This window comes from Octodon degus, unplaced genomic scaffold (genome assembly GCF_000260255.1).
Source record: "Octodon degus isolate 3935 unplaced genomic scaffold, OctDeg1.0 scaffold00209, whole genome shotgun sequence".
Lineage (NCBI taxonomy): Eukaryota > Metazoa > Chordata > Mammalia > Rodentia > Octodontidae > Octodon > Octodon degus.
In genome coordinates this window covers 2,387,265-2,414,432 of record NW_004524785.1, presented here as the reverse complement: position 1 = coordinate 2,414,432, position 27,168 = coordinate 2,387,265, and the positions used below count along the sequence as shown (strand labels likewise).

The following is a 27,168-nucleotide window of genomic DNA, read 5'->3' as shown; positions in this document are numbered from 1 at the left end:
TAGGATCACAAGTCTGCATCTTGTACAGCAATTAACCACTAAGGATATATGGAGTGTATTATTTGTTGAAACTGTACTCTCGATTTGATTTGAAACTGTCTCATTGCTATATGTTTATCAATAAAACTTTGAAAAGAAAAAAAAAAGCCGAGGCCACCTATTGAACTTGCATATGACTTATCGACAATCAAAGGACAGAAACTACAAAGGCTCCTGGTTTTTATAAAGGAATGTCATGGTCTTTAAAGGAACCTATAAAAAAAAAAGGGACTTCAGCCATTCCACTGAGCTGGGCATTTTCAGTCAGACAGGCTTTGCATGTTTCTAAAGAGCAGGTACCAAGGACTGGCATAGCAACCTGTGAGAACAGCATTAGATGAAACACATCTCCCATCTTGTCTTAGAAGGCAAAACCCAGAAAATAGCTGGCAAGAATGTGATTTGGTAAAATGAACTGCAGGACAAGATGGAGACTGAGGATAGCATGCAGATTACAAGTATGACATGAGAGAGACGAGAGCGTGGTCTGGGCCTTACCACTTACTAGCTGTGCGGTCTTGGATAGATAACTGGCCTCTCTGAAGTGCTATGCTTTTCCTGATCAAATCATGGTGCTAATCTATAATGAATGTATCACAGCGACTTTAAAATTTAACAAGGGATGCACATAAAACTATTGATATTATTATTGTCCCTCATAAAGGCACTGAAAACCCTGAGCTGAACACAATTGCTGGATTTTCTCTAAAGGAAATATGGCCATCTTAGGAGGAGTTCTGAGACTGGGGAAAAAATTTTAAAATTTGATGATTTGAGTCATGATATGTGGAACCTTCTCTTCCCCAAATCTCCAACTTCCTCCCTGGGCAAGAAGTTGCCTTTCCAGGTGAGAGGGGACAGCCGTGTGTGGTAGGACAGCAGAGAGTCAACCCTTTAGAGAGACCATGCCTGCTGTGGGATTGATTATGGGACACATTCTTTTTTATTTTCAAGAAAATAGTTTCAAAACAGAACAATTATAATAATTAATAAATTGTGTACCATCCTTGTGGTAGTTATTCAGAGTACAAGATACAGGCTGATATTGTGTCCAAATCATATAACCATAAGCCTTTCTTTTCCATGAACTAAGAGAAAGTAGCTATATAACTATTTTGTGTACAATTTTTTTTGCCCTTTTCTCCCTTTTGTCTTTCCACATCACAGTTTGTCTTTTAAACAGTTTCTTTACAATTCACAATATCTGTTGTATGTTTGGACTTTTAACTCATTCAGTTTCTCACACGAGTGAGACGACAGTGTTTATGAATCTGATTTATTCCACTTACAAGTTGCATCCATTCACCTACAAAAACCTCCAGGGCCCCAGGAATATAGCTCAGTGGCACAAGTACCAGCCTGGAAAGCACAAGGTCCTTGGAGTTCTATTCCTAGTACCTCCTGCCAAAAAATAGTCTCTAGTTTATCATTCTTTATGGCTGAGTATCACTCCATTGTACAAAAAACCAGCACATCATTTTTTATCCATTCCTTGGTTCATGGGTATTTAGGTTGTTTCCAAGAGTTAGCTATGACAAATTGTACTGCTATAAATATGGGTGCACACATATCACTATGCTATGATGGTTTTAATTCTTCTGGGAAGACACTCAGAGGGAAATAGCTGGGTTGAACGGGATCTCTAATCCTGGGGTTTTTTGTTTTGTTTTTAAGAAATTGCCATACCAATTTCAACAGTGGTTGCACCAGTCTATACCTTTAACAATAGTGGATTAGGGTTCCTTTCCCCCTACAGCCTCTCCAGCATTTGTTATTGGTTGGTTTCTTGAAAACAGTCATTCTTTCTGGAAATATAATCTCAGCACTGTTTTAATTTGCATTTCTAGAATGACCAACAATGCTGTACATTTTTTTAATGTATTTGCCATTTGTATTTCTTCATGTGAGAAGCGTGTGCTCATCTCCGTGACCTTCTTTATCACTTTTGATCAGTTTGGGCCTAAAGTTTGCATTGTCTGCAAATAGAATAGCTACCCCTCGGTAGCTCTTTCTAGGTTACTATGGCATGGAGAATTATTTTCCATCCTTTGACTTTTAGTCCATGAATTTCTTTTTGTGTTAAATGTGTTTCTTAAATGCAGCATATTGTTGCACCTTGCTGTTTAATCCATTCTGCAAGCCTGTTTATTGGTGAGTTGAGAACATTTACATGGATGGTTATTATATATATATATTTGCTTATCTTTTTCGTGCTGTTTTCTTGTTGTTTATTTATTTATTTATTTATTTTGGCAGAACCAGGAGTTGAACTCAAGCCCTTGCAATTGCCAGGCATGCACTTATTCTACTGAGCTATTTCCCCAGTCCAGTTTTCTTGTGGTTTGTTTCCTATCTTTCTTGTCCATTTAATTGCTTACCCTGCCTGGCTGCTACTTTCTGTTGTTGTTCATGTATTTGTGGTCTTCATTATCTCTTTCTAATATGTTCTTCAGAGCAGTCTATAGAGCTGGTTTGTTCAGCTGTTTTTTGTCATGGAAGTATCTTCTTTCTCTATCAATTTTGAAAGATAGTTTTGTGGGGTTCATCAATTTGGGTTGAAGATTATTTTCCTGTAGGGATTGAAATAACTTACCCCAAGTTCTCCTTGGTTGGAGGGTTTGTGTTAAGAAGTCTCCTGTGATTTTGATGGGTTTTCCTTATAGGTCTGTTTCTTTTATCTAGCTGCCTTTTACATTTTGTTCTTGTGCTGAATTTCTGGAATCTTGATTATTATATGCCTTGGTGTAGATCTGATTTAATCATGACTATCTGGAGTTCTATACAGTATATTTATTTGTACATCAATGTTTTTATCCGTGTTTGGGAAATTTTCTGCCATTACTTCTGTGGAAAGATTTTTAATGGCTTTTGTGCTATTTCTAACTTTCTGACTGATTCCAGTCAATCTTATGTTGTTATTCTTTGCTTCATCCTGTAGCTGTTGATTTTTATGCTCTCTTGCTATTTTTAAGTCATCTTTCCTTTCACTAGTCACGTTCCTATATACTAAATCTGATAGTTTAGTCACACTTTCATTTAATCTACTTTCAGTGGAGTTTCTTTTTTGTGGAGCCAGGGCTTGAACTCAGGCCCTTGCGCTTGCCAGGGAAGCGCTTATTCCACTGAGCCATCTCCCCGGCCTTTCAGTGGAGTTTCTAATCTGCCTTTCATTCTTTGTGTTTCATTGATTCTATTTCTTGTCTATATTTGGCAGTCATAGTTTCTACCCTTTTCCTGAGCTCTTGTTTGTTTATTTCTATCTATCTGCTTTAATGTACTTTACTTGGAAAGTCATTTCTATTTATACCTTAGAGATTATTTTTCCTATGGCCTCTTCCATTTGTTTCACTTCTGCTGCTATAATTTAAGAGGGTTTCATTTGTTGGCTACCAATTTCCTCTGTCTCTCTGCTGTGGGCTTCTCCTGGGTGGGCAGGGCATTTGGGAGCATGTTGCTTCTTCATTTTGCCATTTTCTACTTTCTATTTTGTTTTATTTTCTGTGTTGATACTTGTAGATTTCTTATGTTAGATAGACTTTCCGTTGGTGTCCAGGCTTCCTTAGGCAGTTTCTGTTCTTCTGGATGTCTTCTAGATATAGGCGATTCTTAGTCTTTATATCTATCCCAAGAACCTAGCTTCCCAATATATATATATATATATTTATATATATATATGTCTGAAGAGTTCCATCAATTTGACCTAGGACCATTTCTTTGATACTGAACTATGGTGATGTTTATGACCCCTTATAATTTAAATGCTGTCATTCAGGTAGAAAAAACTGGTCATAGCATTATGACATCCTTGCTAAAGTGGTTTACTTGGCAGCAATAGACTCAAGTACAGTCTGGCTACTGATGAACTGAGGTAACTATTAGCCTGATATCTGTAACTGTAGGAGATAGATCTATAGAAATATTATATAATCCAATTTATGCAAGGAACTTGTATGCAATTATTTTCCACTTAGTGGAATGATTTTATCCTGTTGTGCGAAGGGGCTTCAAGAGGATAGCAGTAGGATGAGAGATGAGAAAGATTGAATATAGTAGGAGCAAGGTTGGAGGGTACCAGGTTATCATCCAGGTTTTGGGTAATTGTAGGACATAAGAGGGAAAGAATGGAGGAAGGGCCGGGGAGATGGCTCAGTAGAATAAGCGCTTGCCTGGAAAGAATGGAGGAAAAGGCCCAGGAGTGGTGAAGTATACCAGAAGGAGAAGAGATGGTTAATCACATGAAAGTATTATAGATTTAAGCAATGTAGTGGACAAAAGAGAGGAAGAAGACAAATAGAATCAAATAAAAAGAAAGGTTAGAAATCAGCTGTTAACTTCTGACATTTCCAGTGCTATGAATAACCCACTACTATCATGGACTACTGGACTATATTGGATAATTTTGCTGAATTCATGCACCTACAATATCTAAATGGAATACCCATCTCTGACAAAACAAAACAAAAAAGGTGGGATATATGAAGGACCATTTTGTAGTGAAATATATACATAAAATAGGATAGATATACAGCTACTTTCTCTTAATTCAGTGAGAAGGAAGATTTGTACTAACAGTGTTTGGACTGGATATCATGTCTGCACCTTGTACTATGAATAACTCTACGAAGACAACAATATCCAATGTATTAATTATTGTAACTGTCCTACTAACCTGTTTTGAAACTGTCTCATTGCTATTTGTTTCTCAATAAAATTAATAATTAAAAAAAAAGAAATCACCTGTTTGTTTGTATTGCTAAGGTTGCATGGGATATTTCCATGTCTCCAGTTCCATCTGTCCATCATGTGTGCTTTAGCTAGGGTCCTGCTGTGTCACTGGTGTTCCCATAGGTCTCTGAGCCCTAAGTCCCACCAGTGGAGGGAGCAAGGGAGAGGCAGGCCTTGCACTCCTCTCACAGCTGTGCCATCCCCAGGAGATGCATTCCAACCAACTGTGAACGATTATAGCTCACAGAAGGCCTGTCCTCAGCACTGCTCTGTATAGCAAGATGCCCCAGCCTACCAGGAGTCAATGTTAAAGCCAAATACGAAAAAGAAATGGATTGTACCTATGTTATTTGCTTATTATTTCTTGCCTATATCTTGTAATGTGAGAAATTACTTTGGCAATAACAATACACAATGTACTAACCATTGTTACTCTCCTAAAATCTTGTTTTGAGATTTTTGTACCACTGTTTTTATTATTTTTTCTTTCTTTAAAATAAAAATAACTGATGCCAATAAATAAATAAATAAATGAATAAATAAATATTTTTTAAAAAAAAAAGAAAAAGAAAAAGAAATGGAACACTGGCACATTTCCTGGGTCTGTTGATGCTCCTCCCTTGCCCTGAAGTCTATTATGGTTTTCTAAATTCAAAAGATAAAACAACATCAGCAGTTCTCTATCCAAAGGCCAAACATTCACATGAAAACTGAAGGCTGGAACAGATAGTTCACTTCACATACCTTCAGAATGATGCAGGGATTTGCTCTGGTGTACATTATAATTCCGTTGCTTTGCAGGGTTCTCAGGCGGAGAGCTAACTTGAAGTCTTCTTCTTTGCTATTTTCGGAAAGACGATATTTGATATAACTGTTTCCAGCAAAGCTAAGAGAAGTGTGTCCTGAAAAGACCATGACAAGAAAACAGCAATTTTAACATCCAGAAATGAGCAGGAGCACATGCCACCACCCAGCTACCACCAAGCAAGTTGATTAAAGAGGGAGCTAATTTAGCAAAAGCATTGAGGAGAAACCTGTTTTCATTAAAAACATTCTCCACTTCACATCACATTCTAACTTCAAAATGAAATAATTATTAACTAGCTAGTTACCCAAAATATATGAGTAATTGGTAAATTCTATAACCTGGAATGTTTTAGTATCACTAATCCTCAAATACCACTTTCTAAAATTAGCATTATTAAAAGAAAACTCCTAATCCTCCCCCACTCCACACCTACCCCACCAATTCCTTTTACTTATTAGGGACTCAAGAAGTTGAGATCCTATGAAACCAAAGACAAGACAATGAAACCTTTATTTTTAAATATAGTCCTATTCCTCAAGTAACCTCGTACCAAATAGCCCACTTATGTCATTTACACTAATGATGAAAAAAGGTAACTGATATAAAGGGAATATCTGTGCTGTTACAGTTTCATTTCCTGACCATGAATTTCAAGGCTCTCCTTCCCAGAATCTTTAGTCTACTCGATCATTGCCCAATTCTGCATTCATCATTTTTATTACCTATAACTATATTTTAACAAGCAAAATAATTGTTGAAAAGCTGCCTTGCTGGGGTGAAAGTGGAAAATACAGAAATATACCAAATGGATAATTACCATGGAAATTTACAAGTTTCCTATATAGAAAATATAAAGGAGGTGGGTATAAAATGACACCAAAAGGAGTAAGATGCGGCTATATGGTATTCACATACCCACTTGCTGTGTGTATGGCCTGTGTGTTGGGGCAGGGGAAGAATAATTGTATTTTAAGCATAAACCTTGGATGATTTAGGTAAGCATCCATTCACTTCATGGGCCATACTACTCTTAACATCAACTTTGAAGGAATTTTTGTTTTCATTTTCAAGAAAATACTTCTCATGGCAAGGGCTCCATTCCTAAAACTCAAGGTGTAGCAAAGTATCTTGCACATCAGACATAATTATTTTTAATTTTCCCTACAGTTACTATTGTTGTCATCATAATAAATACTATTTGGAGTTCAAGACAGCTACCAATGTGTCTGTATATTATTTTTTCTTTTTCTTTTATTTTGTGGTACTAGGGATCAAACTTGGGAAGCTGCTGAGCTATCTCCCCAGCCCATATCTATATTTTAAATACACCTTACAACAAAAAGAGAATTCAGTTGGTACCAAACATGAATACTCTTTTTAGAGGAAAGAAGTAGCAGAGAATATGTGAATCAGCAGAAATTCAGTGAATATCAGAAATAGAGGGCTGCTTGAGTCAAGATAATATAAATATTATCTTCCCTTATAGTACAGAGGTAAGCGCCTATTCCTCCTGGAACATGCCATCAGTTGTACATTTCCAGTGTAGAGTCAGTTTACTGGGTGCTTTGGGTTGGTCAATTCTAGAAGGCCGCCATTATTTGCTTGGCTCTACCTCTGTTGATCTGTTTTGTGGCTATGGATTTGTGTAGCCCTGTGAATATCAAAAACCATACTCCAGACACTCTGCCTGCTTTCCTAAACCAACAGTTCTATACTTTCCACCATTTCACCCCTGTAATTGCCACACAGTATGACCAAGAACACACGCTATGTTCTCTGTGTATCAGGAGTCCAGTCTGCACATGTGTCCTTAGTCCATCCTGCAGCTGTGATCAATCCCTGGCTCTGTTCTGAAGGAAGATGTTATACGCAGACACAAACGTCTTCTGGAATGGCCTGGGCACAGGATTTACTAGTGTTTCACAAATAGGAAAGTGGACCCTTGTTAACCCATGCCACTCTGCACCTGAACACTCTCCGAGCTTCCCTGGTGGACACTGGCAGAGAAACAGTCTCCTGCTGGCTTCATAGCCGATGCACTGCATGTCCCCTGGGCACGGCTTCTCCACACAAGGATCATTGGACCCTGGGCACAGTCCACCTGTGACAAAGAGAGGGAACATGCACAGTCAGTACACAAAAGGAGTCACCCTAAATTTCAGCAAGCACAGGGATACTTCAAGAGCTTGACCCCACAGTCTCTGTGCTGAGAAAGGAGACACTCACGAGCAAAAGCACCCACACAAGGTCAGTCACACGGTCCTCCATCTGCTCAAAGCTCAATGTCAGATCAAAGCCAGTTAGGTGCAAACAGTAAATAAAATTCCTCTTTACGGCTACAGTATGTTAAAGTTGCACTTGGACCAACTTCAGCTGAAGGAAGATCACATGCAAAGCCTCTGCTAGCTTGTCGGACTGGTATTCTGCACTTGACAGGCAGCTGCATGCAAATCACTTGGGTTTAGATTTCTTAGGTAGCCTGTCTCCACCCTGAGAGACTTGAGGGCAGGCTACAGAAGAAGTTACCTATCGTTTCAAAGCAGGGGAAAAAAAGACATTTCTGAAGAAAAATATGACTAAATTGTGAGGGTGCAACTCACATTGTTTCCTAATTCTTCCTGCAACCTGCTATTTTATTGATTAGCTGTAAGTGTGCCCTAGCAGCTATCAAAAATAGTAGAATTATCCTTGGCAAAGGAAGGCTTCCTTTCTGTTTGATGTTCACAGCACAGAAAGATGAAAGGTTAGCCTTTTAAAAGGGAAATCCTGGAAAGCAGATTAACTGATTAAGGCAGAACCCAGGGCCCAAGTGAGTGAGCTCAGAGCAGTGGGGAAGGCAGATACGGGTCCTCCGAAGGAGGTGCTCTTTGCCATGGGCCTGGGTGTTTCAAGTGCAATTGGGCCCCTTCCAACCTCACAAGAGTTTAAATGGTAGCAGCACTCTTGGAAAGGAGACCTGAATTAAAACTAACCCATAACAGAAGTGGTAATGTCCTAAATGGACTAGCAGTAGCCTAAGGGAGCATCTCTTCCCTTTGAACCTGTAATGCCCTGGACATCAGTGACTTCTTTCCTTGGCAAGTGTGGACCAATTACCATATTCTTCTTCATGATAGGTCTTTCCCCATCAGTAAGCACACTGTCCCACAACACAGGCATTATTTTTTTCTCCAAGAGAAAGCAGAAATGTAATGCTAACTACATCAAAACATTTGACAACTGCAGTGTGTGAGGGGAGCAACAGAAGTGGCATCAACAAACTCAGAGTTCATAAATCCTATTTTCCACTGGTTTACAGCTTAGTCATAAGAAGCACTTTTGGCACTGATCCAGCTTACAAAGTCTTAGAATATGAGGGCATTTTTAACTGAAAAATTAGAATGATCGCCATGTGCCCTGAAATATATCTTCTAATTTTCTTCCCTCCAATTTTTTTGGTCATATATTTATCAATACTCATGGAAATTAAAACAGCTGTTCGACCATTTCAGGACTCATTTGAGGAGAGGCTTTGATGACAAATTGGTGAATAATTTTTGGCATATTCATTCAACAAGAACAAAGGAATAATTTGTTGAATTCATTCAACAAAATCCTTTTTAAATTAATGGAGTAAAATAAGTACTCAATGAGATGATAGGCCTCGGCATAGAAACATGAAAAAGATGACATCAACATGCAAACACATGAATGTCATGAAAGAAGATAATCTGTAGCTTCTGGATTACTTGGGCATACGCCTTCCAATAAGACCTAGTTTATATCTGTAAAAGGTGTGACACTTCCCATTCTGTGGGCATACCTTATTCTCTCTTATTTTAACCTTTTACTTTAGCCAGTCTAAGAATTCCCTATCAATTTCTACATTTCTGAGACATACCTGTCAATATTAAATTTTTAGCCTGTTTTGTTTTTATATAGTGGCTGTCTTGCTAAGAAATCTTGGATTACTATCAATCCACTTTAAAAGCCAGTTTCAAAGAAAAAAAAAGGGCGAGGTAATTTCAGGTCTGTGACAGCAAAGCTGTTTATTCCTGTAGGAATCATAGTCACACATTTTAAAAAACAAAACAGATACAAATGGATACAATAAAAACTAAATAGAAAAAAATATTTAGCACAATAAAAAAGCTAAACAGTGTATTTCAGTACAAATTCAGAGACAGGGCAGTTCTACTTTTGACTCACAGGTTTGGTTTTTCATTCCCCATTAGGAAGCTGGAAAATGCTACAGGGTTTCTCAGGCTGTCACGCATGTCTCTGGATTTGTGTTAAAGCACAAACTTACCAGACCTCTTATTTCTTTGTGTCATTATACACAGCAACTGATACAATTAAGTCATAGTCACTAATTCATGGATTATGCCAGATCTTATCCCTACTCTGACAAATGCAGCTCAAGGACATATTTTAAAACATTGCTATAAAGATTAGGACAAGCGCATTCTATAAATAATATTAAAATAAACATGATATAACGTGTATTTATATTCATCCCAGCAGCTATTAATTTTGATAAATTCTTTTTTCTGTTTTGTGGGTTTTTTTAGAGTCAAGGGAAGAGTTTTCAGCAAGGAATATGTCTCTTAATGCTTTAAAAATCTTCCAAAATCCTCAGGGGCCTCCTCCCCGCACCAACGCATGGGATAAGCTAAGCCATAAACATTCCATCTGCAGCTGCTTCGGGTGGCCGTGTTCACTCTCTGGTGGCTCCAGGAAGCACGAAGGCAGATTAGAGTCTGAGGTCAGTGTCCGTGTAAAACTCTCCTTGGCTGGGGACAGAGGTGACTGTGTGTAGGAACTGTGATCTATTCCTAGTGAGGCCCTACAAAGTTACTGAAAATCAAGTTCCTCAAGAGGAAAGATTCTCCATATCCAAGTTCTTTCCTTCTGTAAACCACCGTAGGAAGTTAGGTCCTTTCTAGAATATACAGGATCAGAGGGATTTTGGCTTTTGGATACAACCCTGACAAATGTCCTATGACCCCGGGCCTCAGACAGACCTCGACCCGGATGAACCTCTTTGTAGCCAAATGCTGGAAAATCCACTGTGCTTTCAGTGGATGCTGAGGGGTTAACCTGTTTTTAGAAATCACATGTGTACATCATCCCTTTTCAGGGAAGTGTATATACCTATTATTGTTAAGAGCTTTAAAGACCTGCTCTGGCTGGCGGAAAGTGCCACATCAGCTCCTGAGTACCAGTTAAGAGACGAAGTGTCAACTCCTATTGGCTTCTAGGAGGAAGTTTATCTTATTAACTATCATTAAATAATCTGGGTTTAATGAACTTGGGCTGTGTGCAGTGACAGGTTGGGGGTGGGGGCTGGCGGGCCCGCATGCTCTGCATGTCCAGGCGTCCATCAACGTGGCACCAGTGTGAGCGTGAAGTGAGAGAGGCACCCACTTCATCCAGCTCACGGACGCCATTTACTGCATGCCAGGGCAGGTCCAGATGATTGCAGCTTCCTGTCACAACATAAAGCAGGGAGAGCAGGGTCTGCTCCTCATTCCCAGGTCCCCTGGGGAAGGCAATCTGTGTGACACTCTGCACTGACAAGCAGAAGACCTGGGTTTGGCCCTGTCTCATTACTGGATTTAATCACTATGTGGCCTTGAACTAGTTCCTTTTGGGTTTTCAATTGGAACCCAGCTTTTCTGGGTTCCAATTTCATTTTCAGGAAAGTCAGAATAACTACTCTGTAGCATTGTGAAAATTAAATAGGCCAGTGTATGTGAAAGCGATCTGCAGAGTTTTAAACATATTTAAACGAGGTCTCAGATATACCCGGAGACACCAACTTGACGTGGTAACACGGCAGGACTTGAACTTGGGCATAATCTTCACATACTATGCTTTGTGAACCAGCCTTGTGCTTTGCAAGTTGACAGATGATAGAAGATACACTGCACCGAAGGCATAAAGCAGGGCCTGGAGCCTGTCGCTTGCCAGCATCCCAGGCGTGAGCTGCTGGTGTCTGCACTGCCTTCTCTCTCGCTGGTGCAGCCTGTATTCACATGCAAGCTTCTCCGCCAGGAGAACTGTGCACATCGTGTGACCAGTCTCTAAAATAAGGTTTTCCACCTTCTAAAGGTTGGTTCAGGTAGAACTTTTGGCCACTTTCTACAGTGCTGACAACAGACATTCCACTTGACAGAAGCTTCAGCACTTGGGAATGTGCAGGGACAAGGGTCTCACTGCCATATTTATGACTCTCCCGTGCGCCTCTTCACAGCCTCCCGACAGCCCCCAGGATTAAGTCCACACCATTAGCCAATATATCAGTACCTAGCTGTGATTATTCTGCTGATACTTCAAGCTGGCTCGACTTCCTGATTTATGCTATTGCCTTATTACCCTGAAGAATCCCATAACTAACGGTAAACATCCCACTCCCAGAACCCATGTGCTTGCCAAGACACCATGTCCTGGCCAATGCCACATAAGCCAAGGAACTGCCTTCATAATTTATGGCCTGTAAGAAGTTCTAGTACAGCTGAGGTGCGTATTTTGGAGTAATCTCTTTATGGGCCTGGGGGACGACTCCTCAGGATGTTGTTTGCTTGACTTTTAGATATGTTTCCACTAAAGGATGAATGTACCTTCATTTTCCCAGGAGAACATATGCACATTCATGTTAAGAAGCAGTACAGTGTCCAGCCTCTCCTGGAACTTTGGACTCATGTATGCTAGAGATGAGGAATCTGCTGCAGACACATATCTCCTATGAATAGCAAATAGAAACTTTTTCATTTGTAGATCTTTCCTTTTTAAGAGTCAGATCCAATACTGGGGTTGTTTACAACTCTAGAATTGGGACTCCTGGCTCCCTCCTCAATGAGTGTTAACAAAGACCAACCTCAAAACAAACTCCATTTCAGATTTTTCTTTATTAAAAAAAAAAAAACTCCTGAAGCCTAGCACTGTACGGTTTTTCATTTTCTTGAGCTGATCAGCAGTGCATCTCCTTGGCCACCTGCCCACAGGCTCCATCTACCTGTCCCTACCATATTCGTCCAAGGTCTGCCCTTCCTCCACCCATCCAGCCCAGCTGAGCTTCCTGTTGTCTGCCTAGTGCTGCATTGCTATAGCACGTATCACGGAGATGAGGACGACACGAGCATCTCTCATTATGTATCCACAGCACCCTGCCTAGGGCCTGGTGGAAAACAATAAGCAACTGCTCAGTGAATGAACAAACAAAATGGTACCCCAAATCTGGGTCTTTCTCTTCATAGCTTTTGCTGCTCAGAGTGCAGTCCCTACTTGGCAAAAAACTGTATGACAAGCTTCATTGCTCCTAATGCCTTTTTAGACTCCTCCAAGTAGAACTGATGATTCCATCCTTTATGCCTCCTCTGTGCCCCAATTATAGCATCTATAACTCTTTATAGCATGTATTTGTTTATAGCCAAGCAACAAAGGGACTTCCCTTGCTTGGATAGGAAATGAGGATGAAAAGGGTCGTAACAACTATCCTGAGTGGTCTGCAGTGATGGCGATAGTGGTGGTGGCAGGACAGATTAGATTCTGTACGAGTCTAAAGTAGCGGTGGCAAACATATGGCATGCATGCTCAGGCAGGCTGTTTGTATCATGGAAACTTCTAGAAGGTTTGCCATCACTAGAATGATAAATCTGTATGGTGTTACAAAGAGATGGATTTTTCTTTTTCTTTTTCTTTTTTTCGGTGGTTGGCTCAGCCCACCTGGGGGCAGGGCTGGCACTGCATGTGGTGCTGGAGATCAAACCACAGTCCTTGCACTCTTGCCTAAGCAGCTGCTTTAGGCTGCTGAGCTATCTTGCCGGCCCAAGGAGATGGACTTTTTAGCACAACTGTATAAGGCAGAAGATCCTCTGAAGGCTGTCTTTTGAGCCCCTGACACTGGTGATCAAAAATGGGTTGAATTAGCATCCCAAGAATATAGCAAACAGGATGTCGCAGAATGTCAAAAACTGAAACTTTAAGTTCTTTTCACATCTGCCCATAGGTGGTAAGGTTCAGTTTTTGGGAAACACTGTCGACTAAGACAGGTAAAAACCCTGGCTCACCCATTTACTAGCTCCATTCATTTACCTTGAGTAAATGAATTGAATTTGTCCATTGAATTAGTCTCATTAATTTTGAGTAAAGTTAATGATATATATTCCATAAGATCATAGTGAGGTTTAGGTATAATTACTCTTGCTTTAAAAACTGAACAGAAACTGGCCAGAGCTCAGACTGATTAGTTGTAATGCGTGCTGTAGCCTTACTCTATGCACTAAAATGCACACTGCTTCTCACTTCCCCAGAGTTCATGTTCCTCAGCCTAAGACTTCCTGTCCTGGACCCCTGGCATCCTTCTAGACCTCACCCAGGTAGAGCTGCCTCCAGGGCTTCAGGGTTTTCAGTACCTCAAGCACCTCGCCAACGATCCTCTCCCTCCACACTCGGAGGGAACAGCTCCTGTGTTACGCATCTTCATCCATGGCAGTGCTCCATTCATTTCACTGGGAGCTCTAGAGTTTATTCTGTGTTCCACACTGAATAAAAGTGACAAATTGGGCAACCACTTCTGTCATCACCCTTATAAACACATTTAGCTGTAGAATGTGATGATCTCACTGGGAGTGCATTCCCTTAGAAGACTGTCTTTTTTCTGGTGGCCAGTTCAGCCCACCAAGAGTGTCATTTTCGATATGTACTTTTAGTAGACTTTTAAGTCAATGAAATTTTAAAACATGAAAATCAGCACAGTACTCTAAGTTGTCCTGGTAACCTTTGCTCTTACTTCCTTTATGAGAGTTCCAGGGAATACATCACTTCACATTTGTTGTAAGTTGATGTCAAACTCTCCTGCTGCAGTGAGAGTGTTCATTGAGAACCTAAAGTTCACCGCGAGCTATCTTCAACACCAGAACTTTGCGTTCCTTGAAATTCTGCGTGAACCTGATACTAGATGGTAGCCAGAATTCTATAGTTTGTGTGGCTTTACAATTCAAGTTCGCTTTCATGTTGTTAACGCAACTCAGTGCTTTGGTTCAAGATGCTAAGGATGATAATCGGACCCAAAAATTCTGCATGAGAGAAAGATGAGTTGCAGGTTGGGCAGAGGATAGAGCACTGGGGCCAAGTTTGTATGAACATTACTCACTAGGAAGCATGTATGCAATGTGTTAATTATTGAATCTGTCCTACCAATTTGGTGTGCAACTGTCTCATTGCGATTTGTTTCTCAATAAAATTATGGGAAAAAACATTACTGTACAGGCCAGAGCGGATAGCTGCTTCTGTTTATCATGTCAATTATTCTGCCACGTACTGGGGAAGTCCATTTAATGATTTTGTTGGCCTCCTCGGGTATACATAAAAGCAGCCTATGCTAGGGGTGTGTGTGTGTGTGTGTGTGTGTGTGTGTGTGTGTGTGTGTAGGCATTTCAATTCAATGCCTCTCCTTTCCAATAAATGAAAAGATGTCTAAAAATGCCCACTGCTTACTTTAATAATTCTTCGCTGTATTTTTATTCAAAAGGAAACTTTACAAGTGCAAGAGAGATTACTATTAGAATAAAGAGCTTCTTCCTGGACCAGGGAGATAGCTCAGTGGAACAAGTGCCTGCCTAGCAGGTGCAGGGTTCTGAGCTCAATTCCTGGTACTATCTATATCTATATCTATATCTATATCTATATCTATATCTATATCTATATCTAAAAGAGCTTTTTCCTTAATCTTGGAAAAAATGTTTTCCTCTTTTGCTGTAAGATTTGTCCAAGTTTGGTCCCGACCACAGGCTGCACGGATAGACTCCCAGGCTGTGGCACAAACCTGCTACCCATGTTGAGTGTGGGGCTCCCCCCTTGTAGAAAGCCCTCTGAGTATTGGACGCTGAGAGAACTCTGCCTTCCAGGAATGCAAGTGTGAGAATAGTGGTCAGTCCACTAGCACAATGGCACTGAATATTCGGCACATAGTACTGAGATTACGGTGCAAATAAAAGATAGAAGAGTCCATGTCATTAAGATGCAGGTAATAAAGCAGGGGACTCTAGAGACATTCCTCAACCAGTAGGCCACTCTCACTGGCAGTACAGCCCTGGGCGAGCAGCAGAGCGCTCGCATTTATAAAGTAGGGATTATCGTACATCAGCTGCGACAGATGAGCATGGGCCAGAGTGCCTTTTGATGTTCTTTCACCACTAAAATAAAGAATTTTATTTTATAGCTTAATTAGAAGAATGACTTAAAGATGAGAAGAGGGTGAGCGTCTGGCCTGACTACACAGCAAGCTCTCAGGCTTCCCTTTTCTAACTCCGAAGGCCTCTTCTCGGGCCATCTAGGGTAGAATGACATTCTGGCATCTTTGGTTTACTGGAAGAAGGGAAGTTTATAGGGAAGAGGTGATGATTGGGCAAAGACATGACCTTGAAACTTTTTACATTTAAAATAATCTTCTACAGGGTCAAGGAGATAGCTCAGCAGTGTAAGTGCCTGCCTGGCAAGTGCAAGGACCCAGGTTTAACCCCCTGTACCACATGCTGTGCTGGCCCTGCACTGTGTGGGCACTGAAACGATGCATGGTGCATATTCCTGTAATCCCAGCACTGGGGAGGCTGAGACAGGAGGATCACTATGAGTCTGAGCTGCAAAGCAAGGCCCTGTACCAAATAAATAAACCTTAAAAATAATGATGTTTTTATACAAAATAAAGATCAATCTCTTCTATCCCCCAAAAGATTATCCCTCTAAGTACCTCTTTTAAAGAGATTCTTCAGCGCCTGCCACACCTATCTCTTTTAAATGAACTCATACTCATCTCCAAAGATTCAGTGCATACATGGCCCCTGTGTATAAATATCACCAAAGGCCATGGGAAGAACTCCTTGCTTCTATGCTATCCCACATATTTAGTAAGGATTTCAGCATGCAGGTGCTCGCAAACTGGCTTCTCCATAGTGAGCTCCAGGGAAGAGAATAAGTCATTTTCAGTTTGAATCTTCAGTGCCTAGGCCACTGCTGCCTCCAGAGATTTTTGCTCTGAGTTTCCAGAGTACAAGGATTGATTAGACAGACAGTCTAGTGTAGTTTCTCCAGCAGAGTCTGCCCTGTCCTGTCCTAACCAATTTTGAAGCCTGCTGTGAATCTCTGCACAGAGGCCTTAGCAGAGACTTGACGCATAAATCAGTCTCCCAGAGAAGGAAATCGAGGTGAGGCCCAGGCGGCTGGCATTCATAAACTCTGCACGCTGATGACATCTGCCAGAAATGCATTTCACTTTGCATGCATGGCTGAAGTCACTCTGTCGTGAATTTAGGGGTTTCACAAGTCTGATCACCACTGCATCTGCCTGATGAAAGAGCAGCAGAACTCACTGGGTACAGCTGAGTGAGCGTCCAGAAGTGAGTGTCACCTGCACTGCTTGGAAGCTATAAAAATATTTCTGGACAGGATCTGTGAGCCCTGGGTTCTCTAACAACTATAACCAAGAACTTTGTGCAAGAGAAAAGGCCCGGGATGCTGTCTGTCTGTAGTTCCCTTGAAGGATATCTCACAAATGGCCTCCCTGATGGCTATCGTCCTTGTGGATCAAGTTGACACCAAGTAGAAAAACTCTGGGTGTAATTTTCTGAGAAGGCAGTGACTTCATGGCTCCAGATGTCGAGAGAGGAGGAGAGAAAGAAATCACCCTTACTGACTGCTACAGCCATATGACCCATGCAGCTATGACCTCTCACCAGTAGAGGGCAAGGCTCAATGACTGCAGCTATTAACCACCACGAGCCACTCTGGCTTTGGGCTCTGAGGGTTGCATCTATTCCTTGACTGTACTCCTGATCATATGCCCCTGTTTTTTATTGAAGTAAATCGAACTGCCCTTCCGCTCTGCAACAGCTTTCTCACTTGTTTTCCTGCCTCTGGCCTGTGACCCCTCTCATCCATTTCCCACTGCAGCCCTTTGTGACAGACAGAGCGGATCCTGTCACTGCTTCACTTCTAATCAGCCAATGGCTTCCACTGCCTGGGGATAATTTCTAAATTCTTCATCTTGGCTAATGGCCCTCGTGTGATTACTGGGCCTGCTCTCTGGTCTCATTTGTCATCACTGCCACCTCTTGCCAATGAGGCAAAAGCTCTTTCAATCTCCTTGCATTGGTTCTGCTTTCCCACTTAAGTCTGTCCATGCAAGCTGCTTCCTGCCTGGAATACTCTCCTTCCGCTCCAATTCCTTCTTGACCTTTGTCTCAACCTATGATTCTCTTTTTAGAAAGCCTTTCCTGCCACTGGGCTGGCCCCCAGGATTCTGTACGTCTAACACCACTGATCACATAGGCCTTCCTGCCTGCCTGTGCTGCTCCCTAAGCTAACGCTCTCATGCCTGTGCTGCTCTCCCTAAGCTAACTCTCCTCAGGAGTGAGGACCAGCTTGTCATGTCTCTCTTGCAGCCTCAGCATCTGTCATCATTACTAAGCACACGGTAGGTGATCAATTAGTGTTTAGCTGAACGGGTGATTGGATGCTTATGAGCCTGGATCTTCTATTCCTAAAGTCTTAGGAGATCAGAAAGAACTGTGTAAGCTACACTTACCATTACAAGTGCAACGCACATTCCTGTAAAAACGTGGACACACAAAGCTGATGCGAGCCGTGCTGTAGGTCATGAGTGCATGGGAATCCAGTGACAAGCCTTGCTCACAGTGATGCTCCTGACAGTCCAGCCCCGAGCAGTTCTTCTCCAGGATGGCCGTGATGCGGATGACGCTCTCCAGGAGCCGCCTGGCACTGGACAGCTTCTGGATCAGGTAGGCCGGCTTGTAGAACTCACTGTTGTGCATCTCCACAGCGAAGAGCATGTCCAGCTGGGTGGTGCCTGCCACAGGCTGGATGCTGATGATATGCAGGCGGTCCTGCTTCTGCGTGAGGACTGCATTCCTCAGCGTGCGCCGGAACCCATGCATGTGCAGACCCACAAAATCCTCGGGGGACACGTTTTCAAAGCGGATGGTGACAGTATTCTGCAGCATCTCGTGCACCAGCTGCTCCACATGCACAACCACGTCAATGGGCACCTGGAAGCGGCCATCACTCACAGATACGTTCAGGACGTACTGGCCACTGTCCAGGCCTCCCAGGGCAATGATCTTCCCGTCATGACTGTTCACTTTGAATAAGCTTTTCTGCTCTGATTTCAGGGCAAATGTGAGCACATCATATATATCTTGATCTGTGGCATGGATTTTTCCAATAACCCCACCAGGAAAGTCATCCTCCATGGTGACAATGAAGATTTCCAAGGGGATGGCTGTGGGCTTGTGGATACTTTCCTCAATGACCCTCACACGGATATAGGAGTGAGAAACTTGCTGGGGTTTGCCTGAATCCTTTGCCTAGGGCAACCAAGGAAGGAAGAAATAAAGGATTGAGAAAAAAATCATAATAATTTTATAAAAACTCTTCAGATGGGGTGGTGAATGAAGGCAAAAGACAGGAAAAGGAATATTGTGGGACTTTCCTGCTTCAAGGTTGTATATGGCTAGATTTTTGGACTTATGTGTAAACATAAGAAGTATATAATTCTTTATGCCTATTTTTAAAATATATTCTTTTTTTTTAATTTGTGTGTGTGTGTGTGTGTGTGTGTGTGTGGCCAGCTCAGCCCACCAGGGGGCTGGGCTGGCTGGGATGTGGTGCTGGGGGATTGAACCGCGGTCCCTGTGCTTCGCCAAGCTTGTTCTAAGTAGGTGCTTCAGATCACTGAGCCATCTCACCAGCCCCTTTAAAATATATTCTAATTTTTAAATGTTTTTTCATCATATTCTGTAGGGACGTAAAGTTCAACATATCAATACTTGATGAAAAATACCTGTTCCATGTTATGCCTAAGATGTTTGATATTCAGACAGATAATGAGGTTAAGCTTAACAGCCTAAGTTGTATGGTAATAACAATAAGCTTGTCTTCTGGATGGTTAACAACCTAAGTTTGCAGACCAAAATTAGAGAAAAAGGAGGGCTGCAAGGAAAGCCAACATTTTGCCCTAGCCTTCCAAGGTCAATTAAGACACAGGACATAGGAGAACTTGTACTGTAACCTCATATAACTCAGTAGAGTCCCAAATTTTCTGATCAAGGAGATTATGGGGCCAAAGAGGAAAGTGATTGATGATGTACAGTGTGCCTAAGGAGAGTCACATGGACAGAAAACATTCTCTCAGGCTTTCACAGAGAGCACATTGGCCAAGCAATGGCCGTGACTCATCCACGTGGTTGACACTGACAAAGGTTCTACAATCTGAGATACAGGATCTCAGGATAAATCCTGAGGGGATTTCACTGACCTTATCAGACCCAAAAGTTACAACTCTTGTTGCATAGGTCCTGCTTTACCTTGGTCTTAACCATCCAGCACAAAAGTATAAAAACGAAATATAAGAAGTAAAGCTATGGTGTTACGTTGAGCTGTAGGGGACTCAGGTCAACAATTTCTGACACTGCCAGTGCAGCCGAAGACCCAATACTATTATGGGCTACTGGACTCTTTTAGAATATTTTGCTGAGTTTATACACCTATAATATTCAAATAACGGAACTTAACAAAAAAAGAGGATACAGATGAATGTCCATTTTGTATCTGTGTATTCAAAGTGGTTAGGATAGATATATAGTTACATTCTCTTAATGAATAGAGGGATTTGTTCTAATAGTATTTGTAAATAGGATATCATGTCCGCATCTTGTACAGCAATTAACCACTAGGAAGAATTATGCAATGTGTTAATTATTGACTGCCCTACCAATTTGGTTTGGAAAAAAAAAAAAAAAAACAACTCTTCAGATAGATGATGTCTATTGCTTTATTTTATATTTCTTTTTTTTTCTTTTCTTTTCTTTTTTTCTTTTCCAGTACTGGGGATTGAACTCAGGACCCTGCACTTGCCAGGCAAGCACTTATTCTACTGAACTATCTCCCTGGCCCCTATTTCTAAAATTAATTAAAAAAATATTTTTGACACAGTGTCTTGCTATGCAGCTTCAGACTAGTTAGTGAACTTCCTGTCTCAACTTCCCCATTGCTGTGATTATAGGTGTGAACCACCCTGCCCAGATTTAGGGCTGGCAAGATGTGAGGGTGGAACAGCGTGTGGCACTGGGGATCAAACTTGGGACCTTGTGTTTGCCAGGCAGGCACCTATGCTACTGAACTATCTCTCCAGCACTGTAGCTTTAATCAGATTTGATTCTTCCTCTATGCCTGTTACTATTCTTAAACATGCCAAGTAAGTACATTTAAGTAAGAGGAATGATTTATTACCTTCAGTTCACATACATACACTTCTTTATAGACAATGAAATGTGTCAACACAATAAAATCAGTGGGGGTGAATCGGGAAGGAAGTCGGGAGTGCTATGAGCCCTAACATGCCCACAGCAGGCTGGCCTTGTTTTCATTTTGGATAGAAATCACAGGGAAAAATCTCATAAAATGGTATTTCCACTCAGAGAAGGAATCTTTATTCTCTGCTGGATTCTTTCCATTTCACTGGACTAGATGGCACCTTTCCACACATTTTCCTTTTTTTTTTTTTAAATAACATTATTTAAGTGGGAATTATATCCAAGTGAAGTTTAGAATAAAAAGTGCCACAAAAAGGAGAAAATAAGTAGCACAAGAAAACCCTTTTGTCTTGCTTCTTTACGTAGAAATCAATGGAACACATCACTCGGACAACAGATCTTTTCTGAGCACCCAGCATGTGCAAGCTGGAGGTAGCTTGTGGCACAAGGCTTCAGAGGAAGGCCGTGCTCCCAAAGGCTGGCTGCACAGGCAGAACCTGCGCAGGCATGGCCACAGAGATCCTGCAGGCCTTGTGGCATCCAGGGAAACATGGCTTTGTGCCTGGAAGGTAACACAAGAGCAAGTGCCTCGCATCTTGGCTCTGCGGCTCCCTTCGTACCTGGCTTTTCAGCCAACATTGAAAGTATCTGCTGCGCCTTGACCTCTGGAATGTGACTGAGAATTATTTTCATTGGTGTTTTTGAAGGAGTGGTGGCACGGTTGAAGAGTTCTCAGATCTGCTCAGAGCCAGCATTACTAATTTGGGTGGTTTCTGGAGTTGGATGAGCTTAACCTATCTGAAGAAATAATATAGACCGATGCTATGCAAATACAACAAATGATTGTCATTATCATTGCCATCGCTCATAACTGGTCTAGGTTACCTTCTGTGTTTAACTGTGGGTTTACAAAAGTACTGCTTGACTACTGGGATCCAAATATTGGGGCTAGCAAAGTTCCTGTGCTAAGAGTCTCATATGCTTCTCATTTTGCTATTCAGCCTTTGCATGCCTTCTACTGTCGCCTCCCTGTCTCATTTTATGTCACACAGGCCAGCAATCTTGAGGAACTCAGATGGTGGGAAGCCAGTGCCAGCTGAGTGTTGAGTTCCCTCTTGCTTCCCAGGGAAGGCCTAACCAGCAGAGGCCATGATAAGCCTAAGTCCCAGTAAGACAAGATTGATGGCTTTGTCAGGTGAAGTAATGCAATGAATAATACTTAGCACAAAACAGCAAGCATTGGCCAAATTATTGTCTTTGTGGGTCACTTAAGACCTTGGGAAGTCTCAAAACGCAGATTTAGTCCTAGTAACCATGTGCTGGGTGCAAGCAATAGGAAAGGCCCTTCTGAACAATGATGCATCTCTTCCTTCCTGTTCAATTTCACACACAGAGGCCACTTTTATTGGTGTGAAATTGAGTTTGAGTTTAAAATGAGAACATTCTTTCACAGTAATGGATTATGGTGGCCTGCTCAACAAAGGTAACCCAACGACATGAGAGAAAGATGCACTCGAGAGAGGTAGTCTGAGGTGGACAGAGAATAAGGACTTACCTGGACACACAGCACATATTCTGGAGAATCCATGTGCCGGAAAACCACTGCTGACCGGAGGATCCCATGAGAATCCAGCACAAACTCCTCCTCTTCATTTCCCGACAAAATAGAGAATGAAAAGGGAGGCCCATTGTGAAAGGAATCTCTGTCTGTCACCACCAGCTGCAAGATGCTGGTCCCCACTGGCTTATTTTCCTGTGTAAAGGTGTATAGTGAAAAGGAAGATAAAATTACACCTATTTTCACATTAAAAAAAGTAAAAAACAACACTATAGCTGACTGAAAGTGCTGCACTAGAAAACCAGGCTTTCAGCAGAAAGGGTCCCCTGTGATATTATCTTATCTGTGAAAGCATCCTGGCCACTCAGGTGTCATATTTCCCACGTGCGGAGGCCTCCCCACTCTCCCCACGAGAGGGTACTCCTCAGAGAACATGGGCTCCCCTGAGGCGACAGGGCCCACACATGTGTGGGCTACATCCTGCCCTCCACCAAAGGGCTCCTTCTAGCCTTGGTGACTATGTCAGAAATTCTCTCAGGTCAAAAAAGTATTACTTTGTTGGGATGGGAAGCTATCCCTCACACTTACCACAACCCACACTGCCTGAGCAACACTGCCCCACAACGTCACCATGTCAGCCATCTTGGGGAACATGCCGGCAACTCCCCAGCCATTACACAAAGGGATATGCCAGGTGGAATGTGGGGCTTTTCCATACACGCCCGCCTCCCCGCCCCCAACGCAGTTTTGCCTTGTGAGAGAAAGCAGGTAGAATATTTCTGAACTTCAGAGTAATGCAGAAAGGAATTATGCAATCATTATTTTTTCAAATCTCTCTATCTTTTCCCCCACATGGCAAAACAAAGAATCATTTGAGTTCTTTCTTGGGTCAGAAGTCATCTCCACTTTGAGCATGCTGGATTCAACTCTGCATGGCTCGGGCATAGGTCTCCCTGAGCTAGTGTTCAGATTTCAGCATTATCCTAGCTGCACTGGTCTGCAGTCAGCTGAATGTTCAGGCTCCTCCCAAGGTGGTTGTAAGTGAGTTTGCTCACAGAAGCAGAGTCTGTGAGGCACTGCAGAGCGGTGGGCGGGCCCACTCAAGTTCTCTGTGCTGGATTCATTTTGTTGACATCATGAAGTTATTCTGGGCTAGGGAAGGGAAGTACCTATTTTAATGGAGAAAGAAAAGAGAGCCTTAAAGACCTCTCCTTGGCTCCTTCTCTCAGGCACCTCTTGCTAGATATGGCTTCCCTCTGGAGCCCATCATGGGGCTGCCTCAGCTCTGAGAAGATTTACTACTGCACACTGACCACATACTTCGCACTGCAAAAAATGAAAGATTGATTGATTTGTTTGCTTACTCTACAAAGGCTGTTTCCTCCACAGAGAGAGGAACAGAATGAGAATGTGAGCCCTTGGGGTCACTCTCTGAGAAAGTAGGGTGTAAAATACCACAAACAGGCCCAGTCTTATGGAGAGAGGACCCAGTCACCACTCACAGGGTGACTTTTGTTCTTTCAGCACTGACTTTGTGCATTTGAAAATAGTCTGTTGGGCTGACGGACGCATGCTGGAAAACTGAACGTTGAGTAGGCAAAGCCCATTTGGGTGAAGCATATGGTAGTGGTAAGACACAGAGAGTGAGCTCACTGGTGGACGGCGGTCATCAACACAGCAATCGGAGAGAAAGAAATGGAGGACAGCACAGGCTCTGGTGGAAGCAGAGGGTGACCAACATATACAACTGCTGCAAGAAGCATCAGAGCAAGGGAAAGCCAAGATTCTGTCAGGCAGGAGCAGGATTGCACTGACAAAGGGTTGGGCACAAGTGGGTGGCTGCTTGCTTTATGACCTCTGCTAGGCATGAGTTTTGGACAGTTCAGTAGAGTGGCAGTGGGAAAGGGAAGATGTTAGTGATGAGACTCAGTCTTCAAGGTTATCCCAAAAGGCTCTCAAAACTTGGCCCATCCTCATCACTCCTTCTACCCACAAAGCCCTGGGTGATTATGAGACCAAACTGGAACCAGTATCTGTGCCGGGACACATGCCTCAATTTCTGCCTCCTCTAAGTCCTCCACACTATTCCGAGGATGGATTTCCTGATCCATCTCAAGTTGGGCTTCTAGCTTCTAGAAATACTGGAAAGTAGACAGAGGAAGCTCAGCTTCTGGTACTGAACTCATATCTTGTGAATAAAAAATAAATGGAAAGGAGATTCATTCTCTGAGAGCAACATGCCAGCAGTATGTCACTTTAATCTTGAAATCTAGTTGTAAAGAGCAGATGTATTTAAAGTGCCATACAAATTCCTTATGGAACATTAATTTTAATGAGCAGCAGCTTTATCCTGATGGCTAGCCTCCCTTTGACTGATTAGATGGCCCACGTCAATCTCCCTCCCCGTCAGAATAGCACAAAGTTGCTTAAAGATAACATGGTATTAGCCGAGGAGATGGCTCAGTGGAATAATGCTTCCCTGGCAAGCGCAAGGACCTGAGTTCAATCCCCAATTCCACCAAAAAAAAAAAAAAGATAACATGGTATTACGGAAAAAGAGAGCTATGCTTAGGAAACCCCAAGTTCAAAGTCCGACTCTGCCCCACCTCAGCAGCACGGTCTTGGATGAATAACTTAACCTACAACCGTTCAGTAGGGGTCAACCCACAACAACACTTGACAGTTTGCTGCCATGACAGGGACTGTCCATGTAAAGCACAGTGTTGAAAGAACCTGGTCTTTGAAACCTCTTCCTAATATTATTCATCAGCATTGCCAGAAGAACTGTGTTCTTTTCCTACCTGCTCTGAGAATGGACAAGTAGATACCAAGTAACCCTAACAAATCCCTAATGAGTGCTACAATCCAGATGTCTTGTGTCTTCCTTAAATTTATATGTTGATAGAATGGCCTCAGAGAGACAGTACTGAATAGCAGATATACTGGGAGAGATTAGTGTTCTCATTAAACAGGCCAAAGAGAATTGGCTAGCATTTTCTACCTTTTGAGGACACAGCTGGGTGTCAACTTTTAGCAGAGACCAAGTCCTCATCAGATACAGAAAGTTTGCTATCTGAGGAGGTTTGGTATTAGACTTCCTAGCCTCTGAAACTGTCAACAGTAAACTTCTTTTGTTGATAAATTCCCTACTCTAAGTTATTTTGTTACAGTACCTCTAACTCACTAAGACAATGAGTAAACCACGTTAGAGGACAGGAAGCTGAACTCACATACCAGTGCCTTGCAGTCCCCATACGCTTACCTGAATCACAGCAGTGTAGTTGGAAGGTGTAAACACCGGGCTGTTGTCATTCACATCAGAAATATCAATGTTGACAGTTGCAGTTGATGACATTGCAGGGATTCCACAGTCTACTGCTTGGACAATTAGGGAGTACCCAGACACCTGTTAGGTACACAGCAATGATAATAATGAATGTAGTGCTCCCTCCTGCAGTGCACACTTAGATACAATGCAGATTCTGGCTGTGTGTGGTTAAAGACCAACCATTTGCACCTGGATTCTCTAGACCAGGGTTTCTTACCATTGGCACTACCGGCATTTGAGGCTAATTCTCTGTTGTTGGGGTTGACTTAGGTATAGGAAAAATCAGAGTCCTTGGCTTCTACCTATAAGTAGCCACTATTGCTCTCTGCTCAGTTTTGACAATCAGAAAATGTCTCTAAATATCCACTGTTAAAACAATGGCTCTGGCCCTTTGTTCAACACAACAGTGGTCACTAGTGACCTCTCTGGTCACTTTTAATATTTTTGGCATTATGGAAATATATTACCCAGTAGATTCTATTTTTAAAATATCATTATTATGACAGTGGTTTCTATATTTGATTTTTCTTTGAAGACACATATATTTGGTGAAGGAAGACAATGTTGATATATTTAGCTTAACGTTAAGAGAAATTTTCTGGATTTTCTTTCTGGCCTATATGCCTTCAGTGATCTTTTTGTATCTGCTTACCTAAGGCTAAAGATGCTCATGACACCAGTACTATGTACCCTTGCTCTCGGAAGGACTGACATTCAAATGATCCAGAAAGATACATATTTACCTTTTCTTTAAAACCACCAATAAGATATTTCTAGTTGCTGTTACTGGCAGAAAATGCTTTCAAAAGTTCAACCTAAATACAACTTTATTCTATGATTTATCTCATCCTACTCTTATTTAGAATGGAGAACCTTGTTCTTTATGCTTGTGAAAACTGTGCCATAGGTTCCAGTGAAGGGGCAGATGGTGGGTGGGAAGGGAGCTGACCTATTAGCTTACCCGTTCCCGGTCCAATTTCTTCTTAACCTTCACAAGTCCCAAGACAGGATCCACAGCAAATTCATTGTCTCGATCTCCACTCACAATGGAAAAATGGATCTGTCCATTAGGCTGGCTGTCTACATCTTCTGCGATTAGCTTCACGGAAAACAAGTGAAACAAAGCTAAGATTTGACTCCAGAGAAAAAAAGGTTATTATCAGACTTCTAGAACTGTGCTCATCAATGCCAGCTATCAGCCTGAAATGGAAGGGATGATGGATCAATGTTGGAACCCCACTGTATTTTCTTCTTAATTTCCATCTGAAAAATGGAAATTTACAGCCTGAAGCTTATTAGGCTCAATTTTTCTCACATCTTATGACAGTGAGAATGGAGCCCAAAGCAAACTGATGTAAAGGGTTCCATGATTCCTTCTCAATTCTGCAAACAGTGGTCT

At 42.0% G+C, this 27,168-nt stretch overlaps 1 protein-coding gene across 1 annotated transcript in view; it reads right to left on the bottom strand.

Annotated features, from left to right (window-relative positions):
- The window catches only part of Fat3 (FAT atypical cadherin 3), a 574,624-nt gene that overhangs the window by 30,677 nt on the left and 516,779 nt on the right, over window positions 1-27,168 (bottom strand). Inside the window, exons 15-20 of the mRNA XM_004644764.2 lie at window positions 26,731-26,868; window positions 25,704-25,847; window positions 22,439-22,636; window positions 18,138-18,936; window positions 7,539-7,673; window positions 5,509-5,666 (exon numbers count right to left, since the gene is read on the bottom strand). Of these exons, the coding sequence (XP_004644821.1) occupies window positions 5,509-5,666; window positions 7,539-7,673; window positions 18,138-18,936; window positions 22,439-22,636; window positions 25,704-25,847; window positions 26,731-26,868 (1,572 nt within the window). The remainder of the gene's footprint in view (window positions 1-5,508; window positions 5,667-7,538; window positions 7,674-18,137; window positions 18,937-22,438; window positions 22,637-25,703; window positions 25,848-26,730; window positions 26,869-27,168) is intronic.